Source organism: Macaca nemestrina, chromosome 1 (assembly GCF_043159975.1).
Source record: "Macaca nemestrina isolate mMacNem1 chromosome 1, mMacNem.hap1, whole genome shotgun sequence".
In the NCBI taxonomy this organism is placed as follows: domain Eukaryota; kingdom Metazoa; phylum Chordata; class Mammalia; order Primates; family Cercopithecidae; genus Macaca; species Macaca nemestrina.
The window spans coordinates 124,102,506-124,127,851 of NC_092125.1; the positions used below are offsets into that span (position 1 = coordinate 124,102,506).

Here is a 25,346-nt window from a genome sequence, read left to right on the forward strand (position 1 = left end):
GGTCCAGCTCACTCTGGACTTTCGCCTCTGTGAGGATGATTTTTTTTTTTTAATTTTCTTTGTGAGACGGAGTCTCACTCTGTCACCCGGGCCTGAGTGCAATGGCATGATCTCGGCTCACTGCAACCTCCATCTCTCGGGTTCAAGCGATTCTCTTGCCTCAGCCTACCGAGTAGCTGGGATTACAGGCAGCTTGCCACCACACCCGGCTAATTTTTGGATTTTTAGTAGAGACGGGGTTTCACCATGTTGGCCAGACTGGTCTCAAACTCCTGACCTCAGGTGATCCTCCCGCCTCAGCCTCCTAAAGTGCTGGGATTGCAGGCATGAGCCGCCGCGCCTGGCCGAGGATGATGTTCTTACAGGTTTGTGTAATTGTATTCTTCCTTATGGTTATACTTCCTGGATGCTTAATTCAGCTCGGTTGAGCATCACGTATATTTGTGGAATAAGTGGCTTACAACCAACAGGGGTAGATAAAACTGAACATGTTAAATGTTAAGTAACTGAAAAATGCTTTCAAGGCAGATCACCTTTACAAAATGAGAAACCAGAAAGGGGACAAACTACTGGAGTTTTCTGGGATGAAGTGGGACCTAGGAAAGCAGCGAGAGAAGGGTAGAAGGCGACATTAATTTCATTCACCTTTATTAATTATCTGGGAGGAGTACGAAGAGTCAATCCTAATGCGCAGTCTTCTCTGTTTGGAGGCGACAACCCCGTTAGTGCTATTTTGGGACATGGGGTCACCGACCTGCTACGGGTCTAACTCCCTGCCACTGGTCTCACGCTATTGACGCGCGCGTCCTGCTGGTTCCCCCGGCCCCTAGCCGGTCGTTCCAAGCCCGCCCCGCCCCCCGCCCCGCGCAGGCTTTGGGTCCGCCCCGCCCCGCCCCGTCCAGCCCAGCCCCGCCCAGCCCACCCCAGCCGACTCGCCCTTCGGCTCAGGCACCTGCCTGGCCGCCCCGCGCGGCGGGGTCCTGAGGCGCCTCGGGGAAGCGCGGCGATTGGCTGCCGCTCGCGGGTAGAGCTCGGCTCCCCGGCATTTGACAACCGCAGTCTGCAAGAGGCTGAGCTGAGCAGTTGCGGGGCCGGGAGGGGCCGACGTGAGAAGGACGGGTTGACGAACTGATGGATTGACGCGCGGGCGGCAGGAGGGAGGACCGACGCCAAACCCAGACCGCCGCCCTCGTGCTCCCGCCGCAGACCGGAGCCGGCCGCTTCGGTGCCCTGGCCACCGGCCTCCCAGCCGCGTTCTCCTCCGTCGCTCCTCCGGGCTTGCCCTGGAGCCCTCAGGTGAGTGTGTCCGGGAGGCGGAGGCGGGGTCGGACAGCTGCACACCTCGGGTTGCCATGGTCACCCGTCGCCTCCTGTCACCACCTGACACGGCTTCGACTGGGCGGCCCCGAGGGCTGTTTGCGGCCCCAGAGAGGGGTCTTTAGTAGGCTTGGGTGCCGACTGGGAGGGGACTGGGGTCGTGGGTGAGGCCCCAGCATCGCGGGATGAGGACCTGCGAACTGCTGGGCCCCGGTCCGAGGTCACCGCTCCTGGACCACACCTTTCTCACATTACCAGTCGGTTTCTGGGGGCAGAGCGACACCCCTCGCCCTGGCACCGAGCAGCAAGTGAGCTCGAGGTTCGTGCCCATTTCGCCGCTGCGCCGATTCTTCCTTCCTCGCCCCTTGGTCGAGCCCGTGCTAGAACTGAGGGGCGCGCTCGCGTCCCTTTCTAGGCACGCCTTGGCCCGGAGGAGGAGAGGGAGCGGCGGGGCTGGGAGCCCCGCTGGGGCCGGGTTTGGCTTTTCTTACATCAGTGGTCTCTGGGAGCAGGCCTTTGGGGGTCTGGGTGTGGTCGCGGAAAGGGGCAGCGACTCGATTTAGAACTGGGATTGTACTGGAGGGGCGCCTGCGTAGAAGAACGCAAGGTTGTGGAACTCAAAGGGTTAAACCTCTTCTCTTTATTGGGGAGAAAAATATTGGAACTCTAGCTCTGGGGCGAGGCCGTGGGCAAAGGGGGCGGGGGCGGGGGCGAGGGTTGGCCAGGGCGGCATTTGGGCTTTTGACCAGATGATTTTTGCTTCTCTGTACACAGACATGCAGTTAGTAACCGTGCATGGTATCTGAGGGGACCTTTTTTTTTTTTTTTTGGCAACTTGGTTTTCTCTGCGTAATGAAAGGAGAAGTCTTTGTTCCACCCAGATTCATAGATTGTGATCCTAATAGTTATTTCTCTCTTTGTTGTAGACTCTGTAGAATGCCTCAAAAAGTTAATGGCACATAAATGAACATGTAGGTTTAAAAAATGCTATAAATCTTTTTTTCACAGTAAATCCAAGTAGAATTTTTTTGTCTCCAGCGTTGGCATATGTTGCATTGACATTTTACTAAGAAGGAGAAACGCCTAAGAGCCCATTTTCCTTTATATGGCATATTTTCGAGGTCTCATTTAGGAAGAAGATGAAATGAGTAATTCTACCTTAGGTTTGGGAGGTTAGGATAGATTGCTTCCAATAGGAAAGAAACATTATTACACGGTAATGGAAAAGTCAAGCCACAACAGTATATTGTTAGGTAGAAAAGCCAAAACCCAGACACTTGAATTTGGATGCCATTATGAAGACGTAAGTTTTTTTTTTTTTTTCTTTTTTGACAGGATTTTAACCTATGTTTGTCTCCCACTGGTCCATTTCCTGGTTCTTTTCTCCCTCGTCTTAAAAACCAGTACTGTTAAGAATGTGTCATAAGAGAACAGGGGTACAATCCTATGTTACTACTTACATAATGGTGTTCAACCTCTTTTCCTGTTTGTGAAATAGAGTTTATTAGTTATTTAATGGACAGCATGTGAAATACTTAATGTATGCTGCAGTTTCAGAAACGCTTTAGTTATGAAAAGATTTGAAGTTTTCCTTAGTAGATCAGTAAGCTGAAAAATCAGATTACCTGTATTTGAGCTTTCTTTTGCTACGGATTGCATTCTTGTAAGAGCTACTAAGCCTAACATTGACTAATGTCTCATTCCGTAAAATAGTGATAATGCTTGCTATTGTTTTAGTTTGAGAATGGGCTCTGAGTTGAAAGCACTTTGGAAGGCATCTGTTGATTACCTTTTTTTTTTTTTTTTGAGACGGAGTCTCTCTCTGTCGTCCAGGCTGGAGTTCAGTGGCACGATCTCAGCTCACTGCAGCCTCCGCCTGCTGAATTTAAGTGATTCTCCTGCCTCAGCCTCCCAAGTAGCTAGGATTACAGGTGCCTGCCACCACGCCAGGCTAATTTTTGTATTTTTAGTAGAGACGGGGTTTCACCATGTTGGCTAGGCTAGTCTCGAATTCCTAGCCTCAGGTGATCCACCCTCCTTGGCCTCGAAAAGTGTTGGGATTACAAGCGAGAGCCACCGTGCCTGACCCTGTGTATTATTTTTGAACAGAAGACTTAAACCCAGGTCTTCAAACTCCAAATCCAATGCTGGCCCACACCTGAGGATACTTCAGTTTTGAGACTATTACACTGAATAGCCAAAGCTTGCATATTTCAACTAATTTTTCTCTATATTGAGTTTGTTTTTGTTGAAATGAAAAGATACCCTTTAAAAAGGATTTATACCGGCCGGGTGTGGTGGCTCATGCCTGTAATCCCAGCACTTTGGGAGGCTGAAGCGGGCGGATCACCTGAGGTCAGGAGTTTGAGACCAGCCTGGATAACATGGTGAAACCCTGTCTTTATCAAAAATACAAAAATTAACTGGGCATGGTGGCATGTGCCTGTAATCCCAGCTACTCGGGAGACTGAGGTAGGAGAATCGCTTGAACACAGGAGGTGGAGGTTGCAGTGAGCCAAGATTGTGCATGCCACTGCACTCCAGCCTGGGCGACAAAGCGAGACTCTGCCTCAAAAAAAAAAAAAAAGGAATTTATACCACACACTCCCTTAAAACCTTTCTTTTGTGTTCTATAGTCTTGTTCACCGTAATAGCTCGATCATTGTATCCCAGTTTGTAGCGTGTTGTTAATACTTAGTAAATACTCCTCAGTCATTACCTACCTGAACTTCCCCTGTTTAAATGGCTTCAGATGAATATTATCACAAGTAGGAGTTTCTTTATATGGTACGTTTAACATAATTGATCTCAATGAACTTTCCAATATTATTTATTATTATTATTATTATTATTATTATTATTAGAGACAGAGTCTCGCTGTGTTGCCCAGGCTGGAGTGCAGTGGTGTGATCTCGGCTCGCTGCAACCTCTGCCTCCCAAGTTCAAGTGATTTTCCTGCCTCAGCCTCCCAAGTAGCTGGGATTGCAGGTGCACACACCTCCACACTTGACTAATTTTTTTATTTTTAGAAGAGACAGGGTTTCACCATGTTGGTGAGGCTGGTCTCGAACGCCTGGTCTCAAGTGATCCACCCACTTCGGCCTCCCAAAGCGTTGGGATTATAGGCGTGAGCCACTGCACCTGGCCTATTTATTTATTTTTTGAAACAGGGTCTCACTTTATCGTTCAGGCTGCAGTACAGTGGCGTGATGATAGCCCACTGCAGCCTCAAATTCCTGGGCTCGAGTGATCCTCCTGCCTCAGCCTCCCGAGTAGCTAGGACTACAGGTGCTTGCTACCACACCCAGCTAATTTTTGTATTTTTTGTAGAGATAGGGTTTTGCCATGTTGCCCAGGCTGGTATTGAACTCCTGGGCTCAAGTGACTTGCCTGCCTTGGCTTCCCAAAGTGCTGGGATTACAGGCATGAGCCACCGCACCTGACTTGATATTTTTTAAATTACTGAAATATTTTCAAAAATAAGTAAGCTTATTCCAAAGTAAATTTTTATACTGCACAGCGCAGTAGCTCTCCCGCAGCAATTCATTAGCAGTCCTTTTGACACATTGTCCTTACCAAGGCTAGGAGCTCTGAAGGGAAGAAATTTACATTTATTGAGCACCAGTTGCATGCTTTCCACTCTGCTAGGAGCTTGTTCTCGTTTTATAAGTCAACATCCTATTTTACAGAGAAATAGTACTGGGCTGGGCGAAGTGACTCATACCTGTAATCCAAGCATTTTGGGAGGAGGCTGAGGTGAGAGAATCACTTGAGCCTAGGTTGACAAGGCTCTACCAGCCTGGGAGACAGTGAGACCCAGTCTCAAAAAAAAAAAAAAAAGAAAAAGAAAAAGAAAGAAAGAAAGAAAAAACAGTACTACATGCAATGCAAAAAGACATAAAATTTTATACTATTTATAATTACTCGTTATATAGTACACTTGACGTATGTAACTCAAATAATGTTTTTTTCCTATGGCTAAGTACCATGTTTTGTGACTCTTGTTGATGTGATGAGAAAGAAAAAGAAAGTGGAACCTTTTATAAAATCTTTGTTTTTTTCTTTTTTTTTGAGACAGAGTCTCACTCTGTCGCCCAGGCTGGAGTGCAGTGGCGTGATCTCCTGCCCGCTGCAAGCTCCGCCTCCTGGGTTCACACCATTCTCCTGCCTCAGCCTCCTGAGTAGCTGGGACTACAGGCGCCCGCCACCACGCCCGGCTAATTTTTTTATATTTTTAATAGAGACGGGGTTTCATCGTGTTAGCCAGGATGGTCTTGATCTCCTGACCTCGTGAACCACCCACTTCAGCCTCCCAAAGTGCTGGGATTACAGGCGTGAGCCACTGCGCCCAGTGGTTTTCTTTGAAACTTTAAGAAAAGCTTTGGAAATGAAATTGCTGGAAGTGCAAAAATAGCATTTCACAGATAGATGATGATATAAAGAAATTTTAGGTGTATTCATTGTAAAGAGCCTAGATTATGGGATATGTTAGTTTCACTGTGTATAGTTCTTGATCAGAGCACACCTGGAGTGTTGTGCTTTATTTTTTATTTATTTGTGTTTTTGAGATGGAGTCTTGCTCTGTCGCTCAGGCTTTAGTACAGTGGTGTGATCTCAGCTCACTGCAAGCTCCGCCTCCCGGGTTCACACCATTCTCCTGCCTCAGACTACCGAGTAGCTGGGACTACAGGCGCCCGCCACCATGCCTGGCTAATTATTTTTGTATTTTTAGTAGAGATGAGGGTTCACCGTGTTAGCCAGGATGGTCTCAATCTCCTGACCTCGTGATCCGCCCGCCTTGGCTTCCCAAAGTGCTGGGATTACAGGCATGAGCCACCGTGCCTGGCCTATTTATTTATTTATTTATTTTTTGAGATGGAGTCTTGCTCAGTTGCCCTGGCTGGAGTGCAGTGGCGCCATCTCGGTTCACTGCAACCTTCACCTCCCAGGTTCAAGTGATTCTCCTGCCTCAGCCTCCTGAGTAGATTCTCCTGCAGCCTTCCCCTCCCAGGTTCAAGTGATTCTTCTGCCTCAGCCTCCTGAGTAGCTGGGACTACAGGCGCAGGCCACCACGCCCGGCTAATTTTTGTATTTTTAGTAGAGATGGAGTTTCACCATGTTGGCCAGAATGGTCTGGATCTCCTGACCTCGTGATCCACCTGCCTCAGCCTCTTATAGTGTTGGGATTACAGGCGTGAGCCACCGCCCCTGGCCTATTTTGGGTTCTTTAAGAGGGAGATTAACAAATATTTAGAGGAGGATGACAGGAGTGGGAGGGGGTCTAGAAGCTACCTTCTGGTGAAGAATGGTTTTTGTAAGGATCAATTAAACAATGAATGTAAGATCCTAAAATAGTACCCAGTAGTTTTTGCATTGTAAACAAAGCAGTTAATCCTATTTTGGGGATTCTACTTTAGTTGGTACCTTAATATAGATTAGAACTTTTGAGATCTAATCCTTTAATATGTATATATTTTTCATTTTCATAGTTCTTTTTTGCTTTAAAATTAAAAATTGAGCCAGGTGAGCTGGCATATACCTATAGCCTTAGCTACGCAAGAAGCTGAGGCAGAAGAATAGATTGAGCACAGGAGTTTGAGGCAGTAGTGTGCTATGAACAGGCCTGGGAATAGCAACTACACTCTAGTCTGGGCAACATAGTAAGACTCCTTCTCTTAAAAAAGAAGAGGGCCGGGCGCGGTGGCTCAAGCCTGTAATCCCAGCACTTTGGGAGGCCGAGACGGGCGGATCACGAGGTCAGGAGATCGAGACCATCCTGGCTAACATGGTGAAACCCCGTCTCTACTAAAAATACAAAAAAAATTAGCCGGGCGAGGTGGCGGGCGCCTATAGTCCCAGCTACTCGGGAGGCTGAGGCAGGAGAATGGCGTGAACCCGGGAGGCGGAGCTTGCAGTGAGCTGAGATCCGGCCACTGCACTCCAGCCTGGGCAACAGAGCCAGACTCCGTCTCAAAAAAAAAAAAAAAAAAAAAAGAAGAAGATACAAAATTAAAAATTGGCTGGGCACAGAGGCTCATGCCTGTAATCCCAGCATTTTGGGAAGCCAAGGTGGGCGGGTCACATGAGGTCGGGAGTTTGAGACCAGCCTGGCCAACATGGTGAAACCCCGTTTCTACTAAAAATACAAAATAGCTGGGCGTGATGGCGGGCGCCTGTAATCCCAGCTACTTGGGAGGCCAAGGCAGGAGAAAAAAATTAAAAAGTCTCCTTCAACCCTTTTCTTCTGCTAGATCCTTGCCCTCCACCCCAATGCCATTCCTCTCTTCAGAGATAATCACACTGAACAGTTTGGCATGCATCATTCCAGACCTTTTTTTGTGTGTGGAGTTGTTTTTTTTGTTGTTGTTTGTTTGTTTTTTGTTTGTTTTTCCTGAGACAGGGTCTTACTCTTTCGCCCAGGCTGGAGTGCAGTGGTGCAATGTTGGCTCACTGCAGCTTCGACCACCCAGACTCAAACAGTTCTCTCACCTCAACCTTCTGAGTAGCTGGGACCTCAGGCGTGCACCACCACACCTGGCTAATTTTTTTTTTTTTTTTTTTTTTTAAGAGACGGGGTTTCGTCATGTTGCCTTGAACTCCTGAGCTCAAGCTATCCTCTGATCTCAGCCTCCCAAAGTGCTGGGATTATAGGCATCAGTCACTGTGCCCGGCCTCAGACCTTTCTTTGTATATTTATTTAGACACAGAGATATTATGCCTCTCTCCTTTTAAATAAATGGACCTACTTATATTCATTCATTCAACAAATATTTATTGATAGCTATACTATTCTGTGATGCACTTTTCCTTTTTAGGATGTATAGATATGCATCACTGCATTAGTATTCTATAGCAGCAGTCCTCAGCCTTTTTGGGACCAGAGACTGGTTGGTTTACTGGCTTCCTAGAAGAAAATTTTTCCACGGACAGGGGCAGAGGTGGAAACCGTTCTACCTCAGATCAACAGGCGTTAGATTCACATAAGGAGACTGCAATTTAGATCCCTCGTATGTAGGGTCCGTGCTCCTATGAGAATCTAATGCCACTGCTGATCTAACAGGTTGGGGAGCTCAGGCAGTAATGCTTCCTTGTCTGCAGCTCACCTCCTGCTGTGCGGCTTGGTTCCTAACAGGCCATGGATCAGTATTGGTCTGTGGCCTGGGGGTTGGGGACCCCTGTGTTATAGTATGAATTTACTGTAATTTATTTACCGATTCTGCTATTAAGGAGAGTTCCGTTTATTTCTAGTTTTTCTCTATTACAAATAAATTTTCAGGAAACCTCTTTTATTTGCAAATATTTTTGCAGGCTGGGTTTCTATAAGAATTGGAATTGGGTAGTTTACATTTAACTTTATTTATTTATTTATTTGAGATGGAGTTTCACTCTTGTTGCCCAGGCCAGAGGGCAATGGTGTGACCCCAGCTCACTGCAACCTCCGCCTCCTGGGTTCAAGTGATTCTCCTGCCTCAGCCTCCCAAGTAGCTGGGATTCCAGGCATGTGCCATGACGCCCAGCTAATTTTGTATTTTTAGTAGAGATGGGATTTCACCATATTGGTCAGGCTGATCTCAAAGTCCTGACCTCAGGTGATCCACCCACTTCAGCCTTCTAAAATGCTGGGATTACAGGCATAAGCCACCACGCTCTGCCAACATTTTTGTAGGTAAAAATTTCATGCTGTCAAATTCTCTCAAAAAGTCCATCGCAGTTTACATTCTTTTTTTATTTTTATTTTTTTGAGACAGAGTTTCACTCTGTCGCCAGGCTGGAGTGCAGTGGCGCGGATCTTGGCTCGCTGTAACCTCTGACTGCCTGGTTCAAGCAATTCTCCTGTCTCAGCCTCCCGAGTAGCTGGGATTACAGGCATGCACCACCATGCCCAGCTGATTTTTGTGTTTTCAGTAGAGACTGGGTTTCACCATGTTGGCCAGAATGCTCTCCATCTCCTGACCTCGTGATCTGCCCGCCTTGTCCTCCCAAAGTGCTGGGATTACAGGTGTGAGCCACCACATCTGGCCCCCAGTTTACATTCTTAACAACAGTATATGAAGGCATTTGCCCACACTGTTGCCAAAACTAGATATTATCAGGTATTCTTTTTTCTTTTTCAAAACTGGTAGGCCATAAATGGGTACCTTGTTTTACTATGTGTGGAAGTGAGCATGTTGGTACCTTGTTATACAACTATTATTGAGGTTGAGCATCTTTTCATAAATTTATTGATGTTCATAGTTCTTTTGTGAATTGTCTAGGATTTTTGCTCATTTTTCAGCTGGAATTTTGAGGGTATTGATTTTGAAGATGCTATTTATGCTATTTATATGCTCTAGATAATAACCATTTACCTCTTTTTTTTTTTTTTTTTTTGGAGACAGAATCTCACTCTGTTGCCCAGGCTGGAGTGCAGTGGCATGATCTCAGCTCACTGCAACCTCCACCCCCCTGGGTTCGAGTGATTCTCCTGCCTCAGCCTCCCAAGTAGCTGGGATTACTGGTGCCTGCCACTGTGCCCAGCTAATTTTTGTATTTTTAGTAGAGACGGGGTTTCACATCTAGGCCAGGCTGGTCTTGAACTCCTGACCTCATGATCCACCTGCCTCAGCCTCCTAAAGTGCTGGGATTACAGGCGTGAGCCGCTGCGCCCGGCCCCATTTATATCTTTATGTGTGTTTTACTTAGTCCTACTTTGTGCCTTGTCTTTCAACATAATTGTTTGTGGCAAGTTTCTGTTGAATGGAAGATTTACGTTTTACAATTTTTTTTTTTTTTTTTTGGACAGAGTCTCACTCTGTCACCCAGGCCGGAGTGCAGTGGTGCACTCTCAGTTTACTGCAACCTCCACCTCTTGGGTTCAAGCATATTCCTGCCTCAGCCTCCCGAGTAGCTGGGATTATAGGCACATGCCACCACACCTGGTTAATTTTTGTATTTTTAGTAGAGACAGGGTTTTGCCACGTTGGCCAGGCTGGTCTTGAACTCCTCACGTCAAGTGATCTGCCCACCTGGCCTCCCAAAGTGCTGGGATTATGGGCGTGAACCACCATGCCCGGTCTACATTTTACATTGTTAGTCTCAAAGTTTACAATTTTTTTCTTTATCTTTTCTGCATTACATGACTTAATTGAGCAGTTTGAGTAACAAAATCGTTTTTATATTGTGAATTTTTAGTACTTCAGTAATTTTAAACATACTTGTTAAAAAATGTCTGGGTTTGAATATGGAAAGAACACACATACCTTAGTCCTTAATCTCATAAAGAAAGATTGAGGCCAGGTGCAGTTGCTCATGCCTGCAATCTCAGCACTTGGGGAGGCTGAGGCTGGCAGATCTCTTGAGCCCAGGAGTGGGAGACCAGCCTGAGCAACATGGTGAAACCCTGTCTCTACAAAAAACACAAAAATTAGCCAGGTGTGATGGTGCATGCCTGTAGTCTCAATTACTGGGAAGGCTAAGGCGGGAGGATCTCTTGAACCCAGGAGGTAGAGGCTGCAGTGAGCTAAGATTGTGCCACTGCACTTCAGCCTGGGATAGAGAGCAAGACCCTGTCTTCAAAAAAAAAAAAAAGAAAGATTGAAATGGTATTTAAATCAGATCAGATCTGAGAAGTCTTGGGTTATGCGGAAAAAATACAAATTCCTTTGAAATGTTATTACTTCATTATATGCATTAGTTTACTAATTCTTTCTGTGTGTGCAAATGTAAATTTGTTATTTATGTTTTATTATTTTTAATTTTTTGAATAGGTAATATTCGTCCATGGTACAAAATTCGAAAAGGGTATATAGTGAAAAGTTATCTTCCCATTCCTCTTCTTTTTTTTTTTTTTTAACTTTTATTTTAGGTTCAGGGGTACATGTGCAGGTTTGTTACATAGGTAAACTCATGTTACAGGGCTACTTTGATGTACAGATTCCATTCCTATTCTTTAATTATCTGGTTTTCCTTCTAGGATACAACCAATATAATCAATTTCTTATGTTTTTTTACAGAGATATTTTATGCATATATATAACATACAGTTTATATTAGGTTCTTTTCTTTTTATACTTATATAAAGTTGCACCGGCTTTAAACATAATTTATTTCTTCTGGCCAAAAATCATTCACAGTTCCAGAAGGTAAATTAAAATAATTGATAAATTGAGAACAGCTGTCAACAGTAAGAAGGGACATGTGCTGCACCCATGTTACAAATGTTAGGTGATTAGCAGACATCACAGCTTTGGTTAAAAGAGCTTTTCTTTTGTTTGTTTGCTTAAGTGATCTAATGCAAATCTATTTTGTTTCTTCTTATTAAACAGACCTTATTAATTATAGGCTTCTGATTATCCCAGACTTGATATTTTCTTTTTTTTTTTTTTTTGAGATGGAGTCTCGCTCTGTCGCCCAGGCCGGAGTGCAGTGGCCAGATCTCAGCTCACTGCAAGCTCCGCCTCCCGGGTTCAAGCGATTCGCCTGCCTCAGCCTCCTGAGTAGCCGGGACTACAGGCGCCCGCCACCTCGCCCGGCTAGTTTTTTGTATTTTTTAGTAGAGACGGGGTTTCACCATTTTAGCCAGGATGGTCTCGATCTCCTGACCTCATGATCTGCCCGTCTCGGCCTCCCAAAGTGCAGGGATTACAGGCTTGAGCCACTGCGCCGGCCCAGACTTGATATTTTCTATATATTATTGATATTTCCCAAGAATATGTACTTTCTGATATTGAAATGTGAGTTAAAGCAATTTATAAAACTTGAAGGGAAATCATAGAAATTAGACAAATGAATCCCCTTACTTTATGAATGAAGAAATTGAGGCACATAGAGGTTAAGTGACTTGCAACATCACGTATGTATTCCTGCAGGTCTGGACATTTAAAATTAAGTGACCTGGCAGCAACATAAAGTTTTTTGAATGCCATGTTACTAAAAACAGCTAGCAGTTTTTTTCTTCCTTTTAAAAAAAAAAAAAAAAAAAAGATGCAGTAGTCCTGTGTTGCAGTTTGATATTTTATTGAAAAGCTTCATGACACTTCATCTTCTTGTCTGCATTTTTGCTTGTGAACTTCTATTGTAAAGCACTATTATTCTGTGTTAGGCACTCTGTAATACTTGGAAGATTAAAGAGAGCAGTTTTTATTGTGTGAGATGGAATTGCAGATTAATGGAGCCTTTCTTAAGCACTTTTGTCGTGACTATAAGGTTTATGATGACTGTGCCCTAGTTCTTTTATCCTTATATTTATAATAATTCTTAGCCTGTTGTGTTTTTCTTCCTTCATACTGTGTGTTTAACCGCATTGCAAATGAACATTTAATTAAATCATATCTACTTATATTTGGTTAGAAAGGTACCAGTGATATTTTTTCATGAAGTTTTTCCGTATCTTTGTATGGAAATACACAGAGTCAATATATTATTATTACTAGTATATTTTCTTTCTTTCTTTTTTTTTTTTGAGACAGAGTCTTGCTCTGTTGCCCAGGCTGGAGTGCAGTGGTGCAATCTTGGCTCACTGCAACCTCCGCCTCCCAGGTTCAAGCAATTCTCTGCCTCAGCCTCTCGAATAGCTGGGATTACAGGCGCCCCCACCATGCCTGGGTAATTTTTTTGAAATTTTATTTATTTATTTATTTTGAGACAGAGTCTCGCTCTGTCACCCAGGCTGGAGTACAGTGGCGCAACCTTGGCTCACCGGAACCTCTGCCTCCCAGGTTCAAGTGATTCTCCTGCCTTAGCTTTCTGAGTAGCTGGAACCACAGGTATGCACCACCACGCCCAGCTAGTTTTTGTATTTTCAGTAGAGACAGGGTTTTACCATGTTGGCCAGGCTGGTTTTGAACTCCTGACCTCAGGTTATCCACCAGCCTCAGCCTCCCATGGATTATAAGCGTGAGCCACCACACCTGGTCAGTTTGTTTGTATTTTTAGTAGAGACGGGGCTTCACCATCTTGGCCAGGCTGGTCTTGAACTCCTGACCTCGTGACCCACCTGCCTTGGCCTCCCAAAGTGCTGGGATTACAGGCATGAGCCACCGCGCCCGACGGTTTCATATGTATTATTAGCATTTTACCTTTAATCTTAGATTTCTAAAAATAATTTTATTTTTAACCCTTTAATACATCCTTCTAATCTTGTTTTACTAAGATAGTAATCAATAGGAGTCCATATAGAGACCCCATCTGGAATTAATTTCAGTACATGTTAATTGTATCTAAGGACTAGAATACTAAATACCTTCTAGCTGGTTTCCAGTCATATTTATTTTTAAAGAACACTCATTTCTTTACCTAGTCTGGATATTGGATATAAGTAAAATTTACTTTTTAAAGGAAAATTCACAATTACGTTTTTGTGATTTTAACCAGAGGCCGGAAGGGAAAGAGGGAAGGCAAGGATGAAAGGGAAAAAAGATATAGATTTATTTATTACCACTGAACTGTACACATAAAAATGGTGAAGATGGTAAATTATATATGTATTATTAAATACATATTAAATTAATTAAAATGTTAATTATTAACCTCAAAAATGTTTTTTTAAAAAAGTTATTTAAGGCCAGGCGCGGTGGCTCATGCCTGTAATCCCAGCATTTTGGGAGGCCAAGGTGGGCAGATTACGAGGTCAGGAGATCGAGACCATCTTGGCCAACATGGTGAAACCCCGTCTCTACTAAAAATACAAAAAATTAGCTGGCGTGTTGGTGCGTGTCTATAATCCCAGCTACTTGGGAGGCTGAGGCAGGGGAATTGCTTGAACCCAGGAGGTGGAGGTTGTGGTGAGCTGAGATCACGTCACTGCACTCCAGTCTGGCAACCTGGCCACAGAGCAAGACTCCATCTCAAAAAAAAAAAAAAAAGTTATTTAATAAGGAAATACTGAGACACTCAGAATCTTTTATGTTTTGTTTTCCGTGGAATACATTCTTACTGTTTACCTATATAAATTCTATCTGGCAAACAATTGTTTGTTCACATGTGCTGTGGACTAGCAGGTCTACCTAAGAAGCTGTCAGAGTTGACTTGGGCTAAATAGTTGGATTGCTTCAGTCACAGCTCCATCCTTTTCAGTGGGTTTTTGAACAATTAAAAACAAAGTCATCTGGGCCAAAGTGATGGCTCATGCCTGCAATCCCAGCGCTTTGGAGGTCGAGATGGGTGGATTGCTTGAGTGCAGGAGTTCAAACAGTCAGACTAAGCCTGGGCAACATGGCGAAACCCAATCTCTACAAACAAAACAAAACAAAACAAAAAAAACAAAAATTAGCTGGACCCAGTGGCACATGCCTGTGGTCCCAGCTACTTGGGAGGCTGAGGTGGGAGGATTGCTTGAGCCCAGAAGGCCGAGGCTGCAGTGAGCCATGATTGACCCACTGCACTCCAGCCTAGGCGACAGAGTAAGACCCTGTCTAAAACCAACAAACAAAAAAAACCATAGTCATCTGTTCTGTACTTTTGTAGAGACATTTCTTTGGTGACTTTTTACCTCTCAAGTTAATTCAGCTAATAGTTATTTATTGAACACATATTATGTGTGCATCTCATTTTAAAAGATAATTTTAGTAGTTCCTAAACTTGTTAAAATCTTTTACAGATTTATAGCTCCCCCAGAGGAGAGAGGAAGAAGTAATTATTATTGAATTCTATTTCTCTGAATTAGAGAAAAGTTCTAACTTTGTGGTAAATAGTTTGAGGAGATTAGAAAATGTTAATTATATGTTATTTATTTATTTATTTATTTAAGATAAGGTCTCACTATGTTGCCCACTTCAGCCTTCCAAAGTAGCTGGGATTAGAGGAAATGGATGTTTAAAATATGTATATAGCTGGGTGCGGTGGCTCACGCCTATAATCCCAGCATTTTGGGAGGCTAAGGCGGGTGGATCACGAGGTCAGGAGTTCAAGAACAGCCCTGCCAAGATGGTAAAACCCTGTCTCTACTAAAAATAAAAAAATTAGCCAGGTGCAGTGGCGGGCGCCTGTGATCCCAGCTACTTGGGAGGTTGAGGAAGGAGAATCGCTTGAAACTGGGAGGCAGAGGTTGCAGTGAGCTGAGATTGCGCCACTGCACCCTAGCCTAGGTGACAGAGCAAGACTCTCTCTGAAAAAAAAAAAAGTATATAGTATATATCACTTATAGAGGTAGGATTTTGGGAGCCTGTATAAATGTTTCAGTAATACAAGGGGGTTAGAAGAGAATAATTCTAACATACAGTCATCAGGCATGTGCCTATGCCTATATTTATACTGTATTCAGCAACAGTGAAGCTTATAAGAATTAAAATTCTGTGCCGGGTGCTGTGGCTCTTGCCTGTAATCCCAGCACTTTGGGAGGCCAAGGTGGGCAGATCACCTGAGGTCAGGAGTTTGAGACCAGCCTGGCCAACATGGCAAAACCCCGTCTCTACTAAAAATACAAAAAATTAGCGGGGTGTGGCAGCACACGCCTGTAATCCCAGCTACCCAGGAGGCTGAGGCAAGAGAATTGCTTGAACTCAGGAGGGGGAGGTTGCGTCGAGCCAAGATTGTGCCACTGCACTCCAGCCTGGGCAACAGAGTGAGACTCTGTCTTAAAAAAAAAAAAATTCTGGGTTGGGTGATTAAAATATACTATTCTACTGGGAATTTCAAGGTATAGAATTAAAACTTATCTTTTTTTAATTAGTTTTGTTTTTAAAAACACTTGAACCAATTTTAAGTTAATTAGGATATATTTTCTGTTACCTTCAGCTGTCAGTATAAAATATGTATTTGTAAGAATGTAGTTCTTTTAGGCTTTATTCACCAAAAATGACAGCAGCATTAAACTTGTAGTTATTATTTAAAGTGGGACTATTGTCATAAATTCCATTCAGATTAACTTTATATCTGGACTAGTATTTAGATTGAATGTTGAATATGAGGCCTATACAATGTTTAGTATCATTGGTATATTGAGCTATATTAAAAAAATTACAGTCCCAATTCTGCATTAAGTTTGTGTGGTTGGTACATGGAGATACATGTGATGTGCCATCTAAGAACCTACAGAGGAGGGAATGTTTTTTATCTAAAGATTTGAGGAATGCTAAAATCACTAATCAGTGTGCTCTAAGAATAATATTAGGGAGACAGTTCTGATATGATCAGAATTTAATGAGTAGTTTCCACAGATAACCTGAAAAAAAAAAAAAAAAAAGGTGGGCACGGTGGCTCATCCCTGTAATCCCAACACTTTGGGAGGCTGAGGCGAGAGGATTGCTTGAGCCCAGGAGTTCGAGAGCAGCCTGGGTAACATAGGTAGATCCCGTCTCTACAAAAAATAAAATAAAAAATTAGCTGGGTATGGTGGCACACACCTGTGATCCCAGGTACTTGGAAGGCTGAAGCGGGAGGATCACTTGAGCCTGGGAGGTCAAGGCTGCAGTGAGCCATGGTCATGCAACTGTACTCTAGCCTAGGCAACAGAGCAAGACCTTGTCTTAAAAAAAAAAAAAAAAAAAAAAAAAAAAGAATTTAGTGAGTTTTAGTGAGTGGAAATGTTACTCATTTTATTGTATCCTCTTTTGGACGAAGTCTATGAACAGGAGGATGGTGGTCAGCTCAGAAGATAGCAAAGGGAAACCTAAAGCATGCGGAGTTGGGCAGCTGGTGTGTTGGGAGAGAACTTCGTGATTTACTGTTTCCGGAAGCAGACATGTTCTTACTCTGTAGAGGGATTTGTGTAGTCTGATGTCATTAAATATTTGAGTGAGTCGTATAATTGTTTTTCTGTGGTTTGTCCCTTGTTTACCCTAGCACCGTTTTTTTTTCTTGTTTGTTTTTTTTTTTCCCCCCAAGATGGAGTCTGGCTCTATCGCCCAGACTGGAGTGCAGTGGTACAATCTCGGCTCACTGCAACCTCTGCCTCCTGAGTTCAAGCAGTTCTGCCTCAGCCTCCCAAGTAGCTGGGATTACAGGCACGCACCACCATGCTCAGCTAATTTTTGTATTTTTAGTTGAGGCAGAGTTTCACCATGTTGGCCAGGCTGGCTTCAAACTCCTGATCATCTACCTCAGCCTCCCAAAGTGCTGGGATTACAGGTGTGAGCCACTGTGCCCAGCCTTCTTCTTCTTCTTCTTTTTTTTTTTTTTTTTTTTTGAGGCAGGGTCTCACACTAGCACCCAGGCTGGAGTGCAGTCGTATGATCACTGCTCCCTGTAGCCTCAACCTCTGGGGCTCCGGTGACCTTTCCACCTCAGCCTCCTGAGTAACTGGAACTACAGGCACACATGTTGGCTAATTTTTATATTTTTTTGTAGAGACCATGCTTCACCATGTTGCCCAGGCTGGTCTCGTGCTGCTGGGCTCAAGTGATCCTCCCACCTCGACCTCTGAAAGTGCTGGAACTACAGGTGTGAGCCACCATGCCCAGGCCTCTAGCTGAGGGAGAAAATGTACTCATCTGCTGATGAGAGTGTTGTAGTCTGGTAGACATCTGCATTTCTTGTTATGAACAAATAAATTGACCTAAAATTAAATAAATGGAAACAACACCTGTGGGCCTACATATATTTTTTTGTTTTGTTTTGTTTAGAGACATGGTCTTCCTCTGTTGTTCAGGCTGGAGTGCAGTGATGTGATCATAGCTCACTGTATGTAACTTCTAACTTCTGGGCTCAAGTGATCCTCCTGCTTCAGCCCCACAAAGTGCTGGGACTACTGGCGTGAGTCTCTACACCCAGTCCACATGTGTATGTTTATGTTTCTGCAAGCTTCGTTAGAGTAAGTTGGTCCTGTGAGAAAGATTTGCTTATAGTCTGTTTCATCTGATGAAGTTTCTTTGTGGCTACTCCACTAGTGTGGTGGTATTTTGCATTGCTCTGAGCCTTAACATTTGAAAACTGCAACAGTTTAGGCCATTTAACTTGTGTGACCTCACTGGTAAAATTAGAATGTTGAACAAATGATCTTATAGTCCTCCCAGGTCTAAATCTTTATGGATTCATAACCTGAGCATTACGTGCTCAGTTGTAGCAGACCTACAGGTAAGAGAAGGAAGTTTGGAGAGTATGGAAATATCACTGATATTGACTAAAGTTGTACTTTTTTCTTTCTTTCTTTTTTTTTTTTTTTGAGACAGAGTCTCATTCTGTTGCTCAAGCTGTAGTGCACTGGCATGATCTTTGCTCACTGCAGCCTTGATCTCCTGGGCTCAAGCGATTCTCCCACCTCAGCCTCCAGAGTGCTGGGAATATAGACGCACACCATCATGGCCTGCTAATTTTTTTATTTTTTGTAGCGACATGGTTTTGTCATGTTTCCCAGGCTGGTCTTGAACTCCTGAGCTCAGGCAGTCCTCCCACTTTGGCCTCCCAAAGTACTGGGATTACAGGCGTATGCCACTGCACCTGACCTAAAGTTGCACATCTTAACTAACCTTGTTTTGTTTGGCTCCACTGTACTGACCAGGTATCATTTAGGTATTGCTGCTAGGCTAAAGCTTCTTAAGGCAAGGCCAATGACTGCTGAGTACAGAATGGTGTCTGTCACAGAGAAAAGGCATTAAGTACTTATTGAGTGAAGTATTAGAGCATACCTGGGGCAATGTATTTGGGACATAGCTAAACATGGTTTGATTATTAATGACTTTTTAAAATATTCTTTATTATGGAAAATTTTAAACCTGTAGGAGTAGACAGGATTATATAATAACCCTCATTTACCTATCACCCTGATTCAGTAACCATGATCATTCTTGTTTCATCTTGATCTCTTTCCACTCTTCTCTTCTATTATTTTCATGTAAATCACAAACTTTATATCATTTAATCTGTAATTATTCCAATATGTATCTCAAAAATAAGGACTTTAAAAAATCATGGCCATACCATTGTCACACATTAAAGAATGACTTGGTTTTGATAAATACTAAGTTAACTTCACTTCAGAATATGTATACTAAAGATTCCCAGTAAACCTGTTATGTGTAGTTTCCAGGCAGTTAAACTTAGAAATAAATCAATAGGACTAGCTTTATTGTTTTTCTGTTTCATATTTAGGCTATCAATATGACGGCTGAGGAAACAGTGAATGTAAAAGAGGTTGAAATCATTAAGCTAATTTTGGACTTCCTGAATTCAAAGAAGCTTCACATTAGTATGCTGGCCCTGGAGAAGGAAAGTGGAGTCATAAATGGCCTGTTTTCAGATGATATGCTTTTCCTGAGGTATGATTTCATTATACTGTGAAGTTTGTAGCTCCTTCAAAGAGATGTTAAATATTAATAAGGTAATATATTTAATACAGACAGAACTTTATAATCATGAAAAGGCTATGTAAGTGTAATTTTAAAAAATATTTTAAAAATAGAACATTTACAAAATAGGCCGGGCATGGTGTCTCACGCCTGTAATCCCAGCACTTTGGGAGGCTGAGGCAGGCGGATCATTTGAGGTCAGGAGTTTGAGACCAGCCTGGCCAACATGGTGAAATCCCACCTGTACTACAAATGTAAAAATTAACTGGGCGTGGTGGCGCATACCTGTAATCCCAGCTACTCAGGAGGCTGTAGTCCCATCTACTTGGGAGGCTGAAGCAGGAGAATCGCTTGAACCGGGGAGGTGGAGGTTGCAGTGAGCTGAGGTGGCACTGCTGCACTCCAGCCTGGGCAGCAGAGTGAGACTCCATCTCAAAAATACAAAAATATAAAAAAGAACATTTACAAAATAATGCTTTCTGTAGAATGTTTTCAGTAGTAAGACCCAGAGGTCTGTTAAAAAGAACAAGAGTCACAACTCGATTGTGGTTGTGGTATCATAATAAAAGATATTTGACTGAGAAAATCAGAGACTTTGAAAAGGTAAGAAAATGTTTCTGAAATACCATTTTTTGGCCATAGAAATAAAATGTGTTCATTGTAGAAAATATAGAAAGATAAATGAAAGAAAAATTACCCCACCACGCAGACATAATATTGTTCTTATTCCTTGCTGTTTTCATTCTTAGAGTGTAATTACTGTGCATCTTTTTTTTGCATCTATTAAAAATTGCAATTCTGTTGTGTTTGTAATTTAGAATCGTGCCTTATCTATTAACATCACAAGGTTTCTCTGTGTGATTACAAATTCATATTTAAAAAATCTTCAGGCCGGACATGGTGACTCATGCCTGTAATCCTAGCCATTTGGGAGTCTGCAGATCACCCGAGGTCAGGAGTTTGAGACCAGACTGGCCAATGTAGTGAAACCCCGTCTCTACTAAAAATACAAAAATTAGCCGCATGTGGTGGTGCATGCCTCTAGTCCCAGCTACTCGGGAGGCTGAGGCAGGAAAATCACTTGAGCCTGAGAGGTGGAGGTTTCAGTGAGCCATGATGGTGCCACTGTACTCTAGCATGGGTGACAGAGCGAGACTAAATAAATAAATAAATTATAAATAAATAATAAATTAAACAAGTCCAGGCGTGGTGGCTCATGCCTGTAATCCCAACACTTCGGGAGGCCGAGGTGGGTATTTTACCTAAGTAAGGTCAGGAGTTCGAGACCATCCTGGCTAACACAGTGAAACCCCGTGTCTACTAAAAATACAAAAAATTAGCTGGGCGTGGTGGCGGGCACCTGTAGTCCCAGCTACTCTGGAGGCTAAGGCAGGAGAATGGCGTGAACCTGGGAGGCGGAGCTTGCAGTGGGCTGAGATCACACCACTGCACTCCAGCCTGGGCGACAGAGCGAGACTCCATCTCAAAAACCAACAAACAAACAAACAAAAAAAACAAAACTAAAATTAGCTGGGCATGGTGGTGCATGCCTGTAATTCCAGCTACAAATAAAAATTTCCAGTTTACTTAATTTCCTAAATGGTTCCCCTAATTTTACACAATTGTTCCCAATTTATCTTAAATAATTATCTACAGAACATCTTTTATACATGAGTTTTTTTTTTTGTTTTTTTTTTTGAGATAGAGTCTTGCTTTGTCGCCCAGGCTGGGGTGCTGTGGTGTGATCTCAGCTCACTGCAACCTCCACCTCCTGGGTTCAAGTGATTCTCTTGCCTTAGCCTCCCAAGTAACTGGGACAACAGGTGCACACCACCACGTCTGGCTAATTTTTGTATTTTCAGTAGAGGCAAGATTTCACCATATTGGCAAGGCTGGTCTTGAACTCCTGACCTCAAATGATCTGCCTGTCTTGGTCTCCCAAAGTGCTGGGATTACAGACGTGAGCCAATGCATCTGGCCGAGACTTTTTCTATATATTGGATTATTTCCTTAGGACAAGATTCTTAGAGGTGGAATTGCAAGGCAAAGTGAAGTAACATGTTTGCCAAAATGGAAAGCTAAATATATTCTAGTTTGAATTGGATAGAAACAGAAAATCCCAAATTTGCAGGCAGAAATGTAATTCTATTTTTATGAGATACCAAATATCCTTGACAAGAAGTACAGATTTTTGGACATGTGGCATTTTGTGATTTGGAAAGCCTTAAGAAATGAAGTGTTCCTCCCAGGAGGCGGAGGTTTCAGTGAGCTGAGATCGTACCATTGCACTCCAGCCTGGGCGACAAGAAGGAAACTCCATCTCAAAAAAAAAAAAAAAAAATGAAGTATTCCTAACTTAAGGAACCATTCAACACAGCAACAACAACAACAAAGCTTTATTATATTAGGGGAGTCTATTTAAACTTGTTGCACTTCCCTATATTTTGTGTTATGAATATCATCCAGCCCCAGAGAGCTTAGTTTTTAGTGTAGTATTTTTTTAAGCACTGTCTTTCAAGCATTAATACTCCTAGAATTTAACAGTGGCTGCTCTCAAGTACCCTCCTGCTTGATTTATGATGAAATTTTACTGGTCTTAGGTGAAATGCAAATAATAATAAAATAGTAGGTTTTTCATTAAACTAAATATGTTTGGCTGGGCGTGGTGGCTCACACCTGTAATCCCAGCACTTTGGGAGGCTGAGGTGGGCAGATCACGAGGTCAGGAGATCGAGACCATCCTGGCTAAAATGGTGAAACTCCGTCTCTACTAAAAATACAAGAAATTAGCTGGGCGTGGTGGCAGGTGCCTGTAGTCCCAGCTACTCGGGAGGCTGAGGCAGGAGAATGGCATGAACCTGGGAGGTGGAGCTTGCAGTGAGCCGAGATCGTGCCACTGCACTCCAGCCTGGGCAACAGAGCAAGACTCTGTCTCAAAAAAAAAAAAACAAAAAAACCAAAAAAAACTAAATATGTTCATCTTAAAGGGCTGGCCTTTGAAATTACATCCTTTCTTTTTGAATATTGAAATTCACCTTTATAAAATGATTATGAGATGCTGTGATTGCTTTATTTTTATTTTAAAAATTTCCTTTTTTTTTTTTTTTTGAGATGGAGTCTCACTCTGTCGCCTAGGTTGGAGTACAGTGGTGGGATCTTGGCTCACTGCAAGCTCTGCCTCCCGGGCTCACGCCATTCTCCTACCTCAGCCTTCCGAGTAGCTGGGACTACAGGCGCCTGCTATCACGCCTGGCTAATTTTTTGTATTTTTAGTAGAGATGGAGTTTCACCATGTTAGCCAGGATGGTCTCAATCTCCTGACCTCACGATCCGCCCACCTCAGCCTCCCAAAGTGCTGGGATTACAGGCGTGAGCCACCACGCCCGGCCTAAAAAATTTCTTTATTTTAAACTTTTTTTATAGAGATGGGCTATTACTATATTGCTGCCTTGGCTGGTCTTGAACTCCTGACCTCAAGTGATCCTCCCATCTTAGCCTCCCAAAGTGCTGGGATTTACAAACGTGAGCCACTGTGCCCATCCTGCTTTTATTAATATTTCTTCTTTGCAGAATATTGTTAATCCTGTGTAGGTCTTCCTGCCCATCCTTCCCATTTGAAATTTCTCTGTTCTAAAACGTTCAAAAATACGGAAATTGCCATTGTAAAAGAAAAGAAATAAGAATGCCTTGTAACTTTTGGATATTCCCATAGACCATTTAAAGTAGGATGAAACTTGTTCTTATTCCTTGCTGTTTTCATTCTCAGTGTAAACGTTATTGTTAGATTTCTCAAAGCTGTAGATTTCACATAGAATTCACAATGTAGAGCAGAGTTTCTCAGCCTTGGCACTGCTAGCATCTGGGCCAGATAATTCTTTGTTGTGGAGGGTTGTCCTTTGTTGTAGGATATTTAACAGCATCCCCAACTAGATCCCAGTAGCTCCACCCACTAGATCCCAGTAGTATCCCCAGTTGTGACTACCAAAAATGTCTTTAGATGTTGCCAAATGTCCTGACGGTGTGCAAAATCACCCCCAGTTGAGATGGGTTTTCACCATGTTGCCTCAGCCTCCTAACATGTTGGGATTACAGGTGTGAGCCACCATGCCCTTCTTTTTTTTTTTTTTTTTTTTTTTTTTTTTTTGGAGATGGAGTCTCACTCTGTCACCCAGGCTGGACTGCAGTGGTGCTACTTTGGCTGTCTGCAACTTCTGCCTCCTGGGTTCCATCGATTCTCTCTGCCTGAGCTTCCCAAGTAAGCTGGGATTACAGGCACCTGTAGTTTTTGTATTTTTAGTGGGGATGGGGTTTCGCCATGTTGGCCAGTCTGGTCTTGAACTCCTGACCTCAGGTGACCCGCCCGCCTTGGCCTCCCAAAATGCTAGGATTACAGACATGAGCCACCATGCCTGGCCCACTCCCAGCTTTTAAAATTCTTTTTCCTTTTTTTTTGAAACAGGGTCTTGCTATGTCACCTAGGCTGCCAGGCTGGAGTGGAGTGGCATGACCATGGTCGCTGCAGCCATGACCTTTTTGACTCAAGCGATCATCCCACCTCAGCCTTCTGAATAGCTGGGGCTACAGGCATGTACCACCATGCCCAGCTAATTTTTAAATTTTTTGTAGAGATGGGGTTTTGCATATTGCCCAGGCTAGTCTTGAACTGCTGGGCTCAAGTGATCACCTGTTCTTTCTTTTTTTGTGTGTTTTTTTGAGACAGTGTCTCACTCTGTTGCCCAGGCTGGAGTGCAATGGCACAATCTCAGCTCACTGCAGCCTTGACAGTGTGGGCTTAAGTGATCCTCCCACCTCAGCCTCCTGAGTCGCTGGGACCACAGGCATGCACCACTATGCCTGGCTAATTTTTGTATTTTTTGTAGAGACAGGGTTTCACCATGTTTCCCAGGCTGGTTTTGAACTCCTTAGCTCAAGTGAATTGCTTACCTTAGCTTCCTCAAGTGCTGGGACCACAGACATGAGCTACTGCGCCCAGCCACTTGTTCTTAAAATAATGTATAATAGCTTTAAAACTGTAAGATGAATATGGAAATATAGGAACTTTTAGACTTAGTCCAGTTTTTTTTTTTTTTTGGAGACAAGAGTCTTGCTTTTGTTGCCCAGGCTAGAGTGAAGTGGTGCAATCTTGGCTCACTGCAACCTCCGCCGCCCAGGTTCAAGCTTTTCCTGCCTCAGCCTCCTGAGTAGCTGGGATTACAGGCGCCTGCCACCATGGCCAGCTACTTTTAGTAGAGGACAGGGTTTCGCCATGTTGTCCAGGGTGGTCTCAAACTCCTGACCTCAGGTGATCTGCCCGCCTTGGCCTCCCAAAGTGCTGGGATTACAGGCGTGAGCCACCATGCCCAGCGTGTCCAATGTTTTTACGTAGGTCAAAAACCACATATACGTTAGTATGAGTGGTTGTAGATTCACACATTCTTCTCATATAGTATATGTCGTTACAAGTAAGTTATGAAAAATTTAGGCCAGGCGAGGTGACTCATGCCTGTAATCCCAGCACTTTGAGAGGCAGAGGTGGGTGGATCACCTGAGGTCAGGAGCTTGAGACCAGCCTGGCCAACATGGTGAAACCCTGTGTCTACTAAAAACACAAAAAAATTAGTGGGGCATAGTGGTGTGAGCCCATAGTCCCAGCTCCTCGGGTGGCTGAGGCAGGAGAATTGCTTGAACACAGGAGACGGACATTGTAGTGAGCTGAGATCGTGCCATTGCACTCCAGCCTGGGCAACAGAGCGACGCTCTGTCTCAAAAAAAAAAAAGTTATGTAACATTTGTTTGAGGAATCAAATAAAATGTTAATCTCATTATGTG

The 25,346-nt window shown here is 43.5% G+C and overlaps 1 protein-coding gene across 11 annotated transcripts in view; it reads left to right on the forward strand.

The window, feature by feature from the left end:
• The first annotated feature begins 958 nt into the window (after positions 1-958).
• The window catches only part of LOC105489230 (WD repeat domain 47), a 70,484-nt gene continuing 46,096 nt past the window's right edge, over positions 959-25,346 (forward strand). The window contains exons 1-3 of one of the 11 annotated variants that reach the window (XM_071066894.1): positions 959-1,296; positions 17,856-17,985; positions 19,321-19,487. In XM_071066894.1, the coding sequence (XP_070922995.1) occupies positions 19,330-19,487 (158 nt within the window). In that variant the 5' untranslated portion in view covers positions 959-1,296; positions 17,856-17,985; positions 19,321-19,329. The other 10 variants (XM_071101234.1, XM_011753947.3, XM_011753948.3 and 7 more) reach the window with 10 other exon arrangements.